At 36.5% G+C, this 11861-nt stretch overlaps 1 protein-coding gene across 1 annotated transcript; it reads left to right on the forward strand.

Moving 5' to 3' along the window:
- The first annotated feature begins 4417 nt into the window (after positions 1 to 4417).
- Positions 4418 to 5362, forward strand: LOC141511252 (olfactory receptor 10T2-like). Its single transcript, XM_074220489.1, has one exon. The coding sequence runs from the start codon at positions 4418 to 4420 to the stop codon at positions 5360 to 5362; it is 945 nt and encodes a 314-aa protein (XP_074076590.1).
- The last annotated feature ends 6499 nt before the right edge of the window (positions 5363 to 11861 follow it).

The raw sequence follows: 11861 nt of genomic DNA on the forward strand, positions 1-11861 counted from the left end.
CCTTACTCCCTTGACCCTTCCCATCCTCCTGGTGTCCCCATTGATTCTTCTGGGCAATCCTCTCTTGGAGTTTTAATCTTTAACTTCTATCCCTGAGAAAATGTCTCAGGTGAATTGTCCTTCAGGTTTTTTCCCAGAGAACTGTACTGCAAGCTTTCCTGTATCAGTACCTTGGGATTCGTCTTAGGCAAGAGATAAAAATGAACCATGGTACCAGGTTGCCAAGAAAGTTGCAAGCAACAGTCTACTTGCACCCTGGAGTCTAAGTGTCTTTCATTCTTTCCATAGTTAAGATGTTGTTGAGGCACCAGAGAAATGTGGTGCTGCTCCATCCCAGGGATGTGCTGAGGAAGGTCAAGGCCCCTGAGACTCTCCATATGTCTATCTCTATATCAGATGAACTGCTATCAGAACATTTTACAGTATTATCCTGCTAGTGTTTCTACTGCTCTTTCAGGTTGTTGCTCTGAGATGAATCAGGAAAGGTTGGTAGTGAACTCTCTTCACCCCATAAGGTCCTGTATTATCTATTTCGCTGCAAATATAATCGGTCTTTGCACACCACTCATAGAATTCACAATACTTAATAAAGGACTTCTCTGTAACACCTGTTAGGAGATCAGACAATAGACATTTCTCCTCCAGCATGTCACAGACTGATCTCATGCCAGATACACTCACTGTCATTTTTGTCATTTCCCAGGGGTCTCTCCTACTCAAAGTGTGGTTGGGGTTTTCAGTCATTAGTGACTAGGTGGAGAGAAGCATGGAGGAGATACTCTGAGTTGGGCTCCAGATGGTACCACAAGTACCCAAAATACTCAGGTAGACTTTCCATTTATGGTAAAAGTTGGGATTTTATCCTGATATCATCAGATTGACCCTGACTGGGTGATTAGCATAATCTTAGTCATGTCAAGGGTAACGGGAACAAAAAACAATCCTGGCCGACGTTCCCCATAAATGAATGTGACATATTGATTGATTCACAACTGGCACTACTGGGTTCTGATTATCCCCATCCCAGTTCAGCATTGATTTCCAGAAGGTAGAGAGAGACTGAGCAGCATGACCCATGGGCAGCTGCCAAGGGCAGGAACCTGGGCATTGGGATAACACTCAATGCCACAACCACCATCACCACCACCCTTACCTGCCTGGGGACCCAGCAGCCTCAGCCCCCTTCCTCAAGTGCTTTTAAAAAATCAGTTAACAATAAACACAGTGGGATCTGTTTTATTTTCATTTTTCAGTCATTTGGATAGCTGTAATGATATTTTCCACTGTATAAATTTATTTGGAAAAGCTGACTATTCCTTTCTCATATTTTTATTATGTATTCCCTGAATATGCATATACATCATTTCCATGAAGATTTGATGAAGATGAAAAGGTAGGCACACAAGTTGTTTTCTTTGTCTCCTTTTGTGAATACAAATATCTTCACAATTTCTCCATTCTTTTGGCGACTCCTCCATGAGATATTGGGAAAATCAATCCCTTCATGCTTTAAAAAGTGTCAAATATAGTCTGTATTTACTCAATGTGTATCTGTTATCATTGTTCTTGTTGTTTCCAAATGCTTGCCCAATTTCATATTCCAAAGTATCATTTGTTTCTATTATATATATTGAACTTTCAAGTCCATCAACCTATGCATATTTTGGGGGTTTTTTCCACATAGAACTTTTAGAAGTATTGAAGTATGAATATAATGATAATGGCTCCTCAGTCATTGATCAGAAAATAGATACCTAGCAAAATGTTGACAATTGTGTTTCTTTTTATGTCTACTGTTCTCCTGCAAGTTTCTTCAATGATTGCTCTTGGAATAGTGCATCCATTTGCACTATTTGGACATTAGTCCTCATGCTAATGTTTCTCTTATTATAGCCAGAGCCTTCCATTCAAATAGCTCTCTTGAGCTATCAGGTTAAACTTTCAAGTTATTTTGATCTTTTCAAGCACAAAACTTCAAGCTTGTTTTCATATGTACTTTTTTCTGGCTGTGCTTCCTCCCAATCTGCAGTCAGGAAGATCTGAGTTCAAATTTAGACTCAGACACTTAATTCTATGTGAACCTGGGCAAGTCACTTAACTCTGCATCCATTTCCTTATCTATAAAATCAGCTGAAGGGAAAAAAACATTCAAAGAGGATCACAAAGAATTGGACATGACAGAACAACAACTGAAATAGCCCCTATGCTTTTTCATTAGATAGACACACATATATTTTATGATTAAAGTCATCAAATTTTATATTTTTAAATTTAGTACTTAATTGTTGCTGTCAAGATCTCTTAGGAAAGTAATTGTGCCTTTTTTAGCTTTTATCATCTACATAATTGATAAGCATTCTACTTCTGCCCCCATTCAAGTCACTGATAAAGACTGAACAGAAAAGCTAAAGCCAGACCACAGGAACATTTCACTTGTGACTCCTCGAAGTTGACTTCAATCTATTAATTACCATTCTTTCAGCCCAATCCAGTTCTGATTATGGATTGTCATCTAGTCCATATCTCTTCAAACTTGTCCACAATGTTATCATGTCATGAAATACATATCATGAAATACTTTGTCAGATACCTTCCTGAAATTCAGCTTAACTATGTCTGTCATTCCCCAGCTCTGCCAATACAGTAACTTTGGCAAAAAAAAAAAGGAAATTAGTTTAGGATGGTATGAATTATTCTTGATGACCCTATACTGGATTATAGCAGCCAGCACTTCCTTATCTTCAAATTTTATTTACTTAAGGCAATGGAGTTAAGTGACTTGTCCAAGGTCACACAGCTAGACAATTAAGTATCTGAGGCTGGATTTGAACTCAGATCCTCCTGACTCCAGAGTTGGTGCTCTATGCACTGCACCACCTAGCTGACCCCATCATCACTCCCTTTTCAAATGTCCATAAATTAGTCTTGTAAAGATGATTCCTATTTGCTTTTAAATGAAATAAAGTTTCAAGTCTATACTTTAAAGAAACTTCTTACCCCTTTTTTATTTTGCTCAACTCTAACCCTGTAGTGCCATACCCATTTACCATGATTTTATCAAGGTCCCTTTTAGGGGCTCCAAATTCACATCTTGAATTTTTTTTCTTCAATACCTTTTTAAATAGTTCATTAAGGCCTTATCACTTTAATTATCTCCCCAAATCTTTTGTATTTTAACTTCCTTTTACTATTTTTTTTCAAAGATTATTTCCAAGGCAAAAGGAAAGTAAGAGTTAAATAGTTTGGCCTTCCTTCTTATGTCCATTATCATTATTTCATCCTCCCCTAGCAATTCTTTCCTTTGTGTCTTTGATCTTTTTCTTGTTCCTATTGTGGCTTTAAAAGACATTTTTTGTTGTTGGTTTGATTACAGTCTCAACTCATTCTGAGCTTCTTGCAAAGTCTGCTACTCCTTTGTATTCTTCCTTCACTGGCTATACTTCAATCCATCATATATATGTATACATATATATATGACTTTTTTAATTGAATTGAACCTACAAATCTTTATCTATGCAAATATAGGGTACATTCTCCCCACCTATCCAATTTTAGTTATACAAAATCTGAGTGCAACCTATACTTGATACTATTTGCCACATATGCTTACTTTCTGGTTCAAAGACAGATGGTCTATGTTCAAAATTGTTATCCAATTGTTGCAGTCCTGTGTAATTCTGTATGACCCTATTTGGAGTTTCCTTGGCAAAGACTCTGGAATGGTTTGCCATTTCCTTTTCTAGTTCATTTTATAGATGAGGAAACTTTGAGACAAACATGGTCAAGTGACTTATCCTGAGTCACATAGCTACTAAGTGTTTGAGGTTAAATTTGAACTCAGTAAGGTGAATCTTTCTGATTCAAGTCCAGCACTCTAGCCACTGTACCACCTAGCATCCCTAGGCCTATATTCAAAAGAATGTCACATATTTACACTGAAGAAGAAGAAAGAAAAAAACAAAAAGAGACAAAAAGAAAATTGTTTTTGATTAATGATAGTTTTAAATCATTCTAGCTACAGTTTACCCCAGTAATTATCAATAATAAGAATGATAAAACAATTTACACTTTTATTCTTGATCAACTTTATTGAAATCAGAAAATAGAGAAAAAATCAAATACATAAAGGATTTGGATTGAGGGGAAAGATATGAATCTGATTTATTTGGAGTATATGCCTTTTTAAATTTTTATTTATTTAAGGTAATGGGGTCAAGTGACTTATCCAAGGTCACACAGCTAAGGTGATTATTAAGTGTCGGAGGTCACATTTGAACTCAGGTCCTCCTGACTCCAGGACCAGTGCTCTTTCCACTATGCCACCTAGCTTCCTTAAGTTTAGCCCTTTTACAAAAACTTTTCCCACTCATGTGTTTTCTATCCACTTCTAGGTTGTTCTGGCTTCTTTTCTGTGACCATGAAGCGACAGAATCAGAGTGTGATAACTGAATTCATTCTTGTGGGATTCTCAGGTCTGGGAGATCTGCAGATTCTGCTCTTCATCATCTTCCTGCTGGTCTATCTGACCACCTTAATGGCCAATGTTACTATTATGACTGTCATTCGCATGGATCGGACCCTCCATACTCCTATGTACTTCTTTCTCTTTATCCTTTCATGTTCTGAGACCTGCTACACCTTAGTCATCATCCCCAAGATGCTGACAAACCTACTCTCCTCTGACAAGACCATTTCTTTCTCTGGTTGTGCAGCCCAGCTCTACTTTTTTGTAGGCTTGGCTTGTACCAATTGCTTTCTGATCGCTGTGATGGGTTATGACCGGTATGTTGCCATCTGCAACCCTTTGAATTACATGCTCATTGTCAGCAAAACAACTTGCATTCAGTTGGTATTAGCCTCTGCCTTCTGTGGTTTCATAATCTCTGTGACTGTCAACATTCTTGTGTTCAGCCTACCCTTTTGTGCATCAAACCGGGTTAACCATTTCTTCTGTGATATCTCTCCTGTCATCAAGTTAGGCTGCACTGACACAAATTTGAAAGAGATGGTCATCTTCTTTCTCAGTATTTTGGTATTATTGGTCCCTTTTGTGTTGATATTCATCTCCTATGTTTTCATTGTCTCCACCATCCTCAATATCTCCTCAGCTGAAGGGCAACGAAAGGCCTTTGCCACATGTATCTCCCACCTCACTGTGGTCATCGTCCATTATGGTTGTGCTTCTTTCATCTATCTGCGTCCAACATCCCTCTATTCTTCAGACAAGGACCAACTTGTGGCAGTGACCTACACTGTGATAACCCCAATGCTCAATCCCCTTGTCTACACTTTGAGGAACAAGGAAGTCAAAATAGCCCTAACAAAGGTCTTAAGCAGATACTCATTTCCTAAAGGCATATAAACAGATGGGCAACCAGTGAAACCTCAGATTATATAGGAAATAAGGGAGTCTACAGTCCTGCATGAGAATCTATGCCCTTCCTTCTTCTTCAAGATCTCTCAGAAAGGAGATTCCAAGGTCATGTATTAGGTCTTTATTTTTTTATTTAAAACATTGGGGTTAAGTGACTTGCCCAAGGTCACACAGCTAAGTAATAAGTGTCTGAGGCTGGATTTGAATTCAGATCCTCCTGACTCCAGGACCAGTGCTCTATCCACTTTGCCAACTGGCTGCCCCCATCTATTGGATCTTTTGATTGTGCCCACCAGGAAGTTCTTAGACTTAGTCTACTGAGTTTTCATATCCTAAAAATGAAACTTGGGATGAACTTTCTGCCAATTTTTACTTTACAAAATGGAATGGGTGACCTTCTGAGACAATAAGTCTTGTATTTTTTCAGTTGCTTATTACTCTTCATGATACCATTTGGGGTTTTCTTGGCAAAGATACTGGAGTAGTTTTCCATTTCCTTTTACAATTCATTTCATATATGAGGACAGTGAAGCAAAGAAACTTAAGTGACTTGCCCAGGATTACAAAACTAGTAAGTGTGTAAGATCACATTTCAACTCAGCAAAATGAGTCTGATTCCAGGTTGGCACTCTATGCATTGCACCACCTGCCTGCCCCAAGCAAGGACTAAATAAGTCAGGGATATTAAAAATAAGATACTGCATAGGCCAAAAGGTTAGGTGTTAAGTTCCTGTTAGACTAGCTGCTCAGGAAGTGTTAGGTTCCTGCCGGCTAGCCTATCCTTACCCAGGTGATGGAGTAAGGGATGGAGGGATGGAGACAAGGAATGGAAAGGTCTCCAAGTTCTCCTAGATCTCCAATTATTTACCAGAATACAAATGCTTAAATATCTTCCCCAGTCCCTGGCCCACACCCATGCCCATTCCCACTCCCATGGCACTCTACAATCAACCAGTAAAACAAGGCTCTGGTACTAGAGGACATCAGGTGATAAAGTTGTAAAGTACTCCCACACACAACAGTCTCTTACAGTTGGACTAGATGATCTCTAAAGCTATTTTTCTAATCTAAGATTCTTTGAGTCCAGGTTCCTTATAGGATTATAGTTCAAATGACCTATTGACCTCCAGGGCATTCCTTCCACAAGAGATGATCTGAAAAGGACTTTAAGCTAATAGTTAGGAGACTCCTAAGCCATCTTCTTGTTGTGGTACCCTGGACAAGTAACTTAATATTTCTGTGCTTCACGTTCAGTACTTGTGTTGCTTGTCCCACAGGACAAGAGTCAAACTTTGAAACAGAAAGTAAGCATATGTGGCAAAATAGTGCACTCAGATTTCTTTCAATAACTCCTAAAATGATGAATAAACATGAACTGTTATCTAGTGGAAGTATTTATAAATACCTGGATGTACACATACAAAATTATTCAAGTATTTCTTCATAATTAGTTTAGAATTCCATATGAGATGAAAGCTATAATTTATTTCTAAGAAATGAAAAGAGAATATACTTATTAAATTAATATGAGAGAAGAGCTGAAGAAATAATACTTTACCACCACTCTGGCCAATTTCTTAAACATCACTGGTCAGCATTTTTATATGAAAATTTCTGCAGTTTCCCAAATTACATTAAAAACAATGTTAATATTTGTTCTTTAAAATTTTGAGTTCCAAATTTTCTCCCTCCCCACCCTGCCTTCCCTTCTCATCTCCTTAAGAAGGCAAACTATTTAGTTCATATGTGTGCAGTCAAATAAATTATATTCTTTATATTAGTCATTTTGTGAAAGAAACACAGACAAGAAACAAAGACATAAACAATGAAACAAAGACAAAAACAAACAAAAAAAGAAAGTTTTTAAAAGTATGCTTCAAGTTGCATTCAGACTCATTCAGGTTTTTTTTTCCTCTGAAGGTAGATACCAATTTTTATTTTATTTTAGTTTTTAGTTTTTGCAAGGCAATGGGGTTAAGTAGCTTGCCTGAGGCCACACAGCTAGGTAATTATTAAGTGTCTGAGGCCGGATTTGAATTCAGGTACTCCTGACTCCAGGGCCGATGCTCTATCCACTGTACCACCTAGCTGCCCCACCAATTTTTATCATAAGTCTTTTGGATTGTCTTAGATCATTGTATTGTTGAGAATAGCTAAATTATTCATAAACTGATCATTGCAGAGTATTGTTGTTACTGTTTACACAGTTCTGATCATGCTCATTTTGCTTCACATCATGTAAATATTTCCAGGTTTTTTCTGAAAGCATCCTACTCACCATTTCCACTAGCACAAGAGTATTCCATCACAGTCAAATACTTATTAACTCTTTTTCCAGTTGATGACCATTACTACCACAAAAAAAACCCGCTGTAAATATTTTTGTACATATAGGTTCTTTTTCCTTTTTTTCTCTCTTTGGGATACAGACCTACTAGTGGTATCGCTAGGTCAAAAAGTATGCACAGTGTTATAGTCTTTTGGGAATAACTCCAAATTGCTCTCTAAAATGATTAGATCAGTCCACAACTTTACCAATATTGCTTTATGTGTCCCAATTTTTCCACACCCCCTCCAATACATCATTTTTCCTTTTCTGTCATATTAGCTAATCTGATAGGTTTGAAGTAGTACCACAGAGAGGTATTAATTTGTATTTCTCTAAACAATGGTGATTTAGACTATTTTTTCTGTGACTTTGATAGATTTTCATATCTTTGATTTTTTTCCTTCTGAAAATTGCCTGGTTATGCTTTGATCATTTATCAGCTGGTATATTTTGTATCATTACATATTTGACTCAGATATCTATTTATTTGAGAAGTGAGTTCTTATAAACTTGCCTACATTTGGTTTTGTTCATATAAAAACTTCTTCATTTAATATAATATAATGTAATCAAATATCATCAAAATTTTTCATTTTTACATTCTATAATGTGTTCTCTCTTATTTGGTCATAAATTCTTCTTAGCCATAGATATGACACAGCCTAGCCAATTTCAAGAGGCGCCATGGAAGGAGCTCTAGGTTCAGAGCCAGATCACCTCAGTTCCAATTTTTGTATGTGGACATTCAAGTCCACATACAACCTTTCTTCTTCATCAGCATCATCATTGTCAAAATAATTACCAAATGTGCCCATATATTCTTTTTTTTTAGGTTTTTGCAAGGCAACGGGGTTAAGTGGCTTGCCCAAGGCCACACAGCTAGATAATTATTAATTGTCTGAGGCCGGATTTGGACTCAGGCACTCCTGACTCCAGGGCCGATGCTCTATCCAGTGTGCCACCTAGCTGCCCCCCCCATATATCCATATATTCTTTCAATGAATACTCATCTGACTATGTAACTAAACTCTGTATGTATATATATACATATATATATATATATATATATATATATATATATATATATCAATCTCTGAGAGAAAAAAGTAGAATCCTGTGGAACCACTTTTTAGTAAAAGGTTGTTTAAGGGGCAGCTAGGTGGCACAGTGGATAGAGCACCGGCCCTGGAGTCAGGAGGACCTGAGTTCAAATCCGGCCTCAGACACTTAATAATTACCTAACTGTGTGGTCTTGGGCAAGCCACTTAACCCCATTGCCTTGAAAAAAACTTTTAAAAAAAGGTTGTTTCAAAAATAAACTCACTTCACTAAATTCAAAAACTATGCTTTAAGATGTATTTTGTGTCAACTTACTACCCAAGCAAAAGCAAATATTTCAAGTCAGTTTTTTTACTTGGAAGAAAATCAAAATATGTTTATAGAATGCTAAATGAGTAGTTAACTAAATTGCTTAATATTCATCCTACCTCTTATATGTAATGCTGATGACTATAGTTAGTCAGTAAGAATTTAACTGCCTACTATGTGCTAGTCAGTACACTAAGTACTAGAGATACAAAGAATGGTATAAGACTATCCCTGACTCCAAGGATATCAGTGTCTAATGGAAGAGACAACATACAAGCAATCATTTTTCACACAAGACACATTGGTTGCTTTAGGTTTATAATTGAGAGAAGCCTCCTTGCTTAGTTCTTCAAATCTGAATGGGTTTTTAGTCAGCATAACCTAGGTTCTTAGTTAAGGGTCTCTAAGTTACTGTTTGAGGTGGTCCAAATTCCCAGTATACAGCATTAGGTTCAAATAATGCAACAAAAGTTTTCTCACAATTCCCGTAATTTGTTAAAGTTTTCTCACCAGACAGAAATTGAACTAGATCCATATTTAAATAAAAGGGAGCTGATCTAGATCCAGAATCAAGCCATTAGATGAAGTTAATATGGATTCCTCAATTTTATATATAAATATATGTATATATTCAATATATATGTGTATGAATGCATGTATATAAGCATATCTGTATATGCATATAAACATGTGTGTATATGTGCATAAATATATGTATATTTACATTTATATACACATACATATATGCACATGATATATATATCTATATCTATATGGGGGATTATATGATAAACTGAAGATAATTTTCGAAGATTAGAACCTGTGAGAAAATAGAAAATTTAATGTAGTCAAAAACTCCCAAACAACCTTATTTCAAAATATTCTCCTTCACAAAGTCCAAATTTGTATGTACACATGATTTGTACTTTCTTCCTTCTTAGAATTTGTTGTTCCCTCAACATAGAATCCACACTCATCTCAACTTATTTAAGTTCAAATGTCACCCCTTCTAATGTCTTCCTTGATTTTTCCCCACTAAATATAATTTCTCCCACCTTTAGAATTATGATAATACTGGTCTCTTGCCTCTGATGCACAGGGACTAAATGGGTGATTTTCATTGATATAGGGAATTAATGGTGGGGGTGGAACTCCCTCTAGTAATATAGTCCTCCACCTTCTCTTCCATTTATAATCTTAGACAAATGCCTCCCTAGAGTACTAGGGGGTTAAGTGGTTTGCCCATAGTCTTAAATCCAGTCTGAGTCAGAAGTGGGACTTAAACCCAGATCTTCCTAGTATTGAGAATGACTTTCTTTCCATTGTACCAAGCTACCTTTCTCTTGTGTATTCATCAGCTTCAATTTTATATCACAGTTATTTGAATAGATATCTCATCTCCTCTGCCTGATCATTAAGTTCCTTAAGATCAAAGACAAGGTATAATTCTTTATCTTTCTCCCTCACAACCAAAACACAATGTCCTATAAACAGTATATATTAAACAAATTGTTGTGGCAAGAATGTGTTGAATGAAAGCCTTTTGTGAAGAATTTTGCATGTTTTAATCAGATTTCACCAAATTTCTTAGAGACATGACCTCAAGCAATGATTCTTCATCTTCATCTACAGATTCCCTAAGGCCTCCAACTGAAATATCTCCGTCATGATTTCTCCAGCGGGGAAAAAAAAAAAAAAGACAACATGCCTAAGAAACTAAGGAAGACAAATGGGAAGTTGCATCTTTCTTCTTTGTCTCCTTCTTAAATGCAATAACTTACCCCCCCTCAGATTCCATTCATACAGGTTAGTTTAATTATATTCAGTAGAGATATAATTATATTCAGTAGAGAGAGCAGTTAGGTGGCATAGTGAATAGCGCACTGATCTTGAAGTCAGGACAGCAGTTTGAATCTAACCTCAGTCACTTGACACTGACTAGTTTTGTGATCCTGGGCAAATCACTTAACCCTGATTGCCTCACATCCAAATCTACTTTAAGTCAAACTTACTCATATCTGGATACTGGACCCAGATGGCTCTGGAGGAGAAAGAGAGACTGGTGACTTTAGCATAGCTGCACTTCACTCAAATATAATTTATGTGCTTGTCATGAAATCATTTTCCTGATGTCATGGTCTTCTTCAAGAACAAATAACCAACATCATCATCATCATCATCATCATCATCATCATCATTCAGTAGAAATATTTTTTACATTTTTTAGCATTTTATTTGTTTTCCAATTATATACAATAGTAATATGTACCTAAGTAGGGATATTTTTGAATCATAAATTAAGTCAAATAATCATATAGAACCAAGATGTACCAAGTGTAACCAGGCACAGTTATTTATCAAGGTACTATAATTACTGAAGGATAGAAAAGCTTAATAGAAAGAGCCCAATAATGTTACTCCATACCTGGCTTCTAGTCCCCTTTGTTGCTAACAAACAGTGATATTTTATAAGTCATGGAAACAAAAAAATATCAAATTTGGAAGAGAATTCAAAAGATATCAAGCTCAATATATACCTAAAAAGAAACCTCAGCCACACATTGGAATGTTAATGATCACAATGGATCCTACCATATGGTGTCCCACAGTACTGTGGAGGCAAAAGTTGATACCTCATTCTCCATGCACTCACAGTATTAGCCAAGATTCTTCTAAGTAAGGAAGTTGTGATATAGACATCAAATAGTTTTACTTAACTCTGCTCCCATTCCCTCATCCCAAGTGGGTGGATTTGAAACCCAGCTGTGGACCTTTTATGCAAGAAGAATG

Source organism: Macrotis lagotis, chromosome 2 (genome assembly GCF_037893015.1).
Source record: "Macrotis lagotis isolate mMagLag1 chromosome 2, bilby.v1.9.chrom.fasta, whole genome shotgun sequence".
In the NCBI taxonomy this organism is placed as follows: Eukaryota; Metazoa; Chordata; class Mammalia; order Peramelemorphia; family Peramelidae; genus Macrotis; species Macrotis lagotis.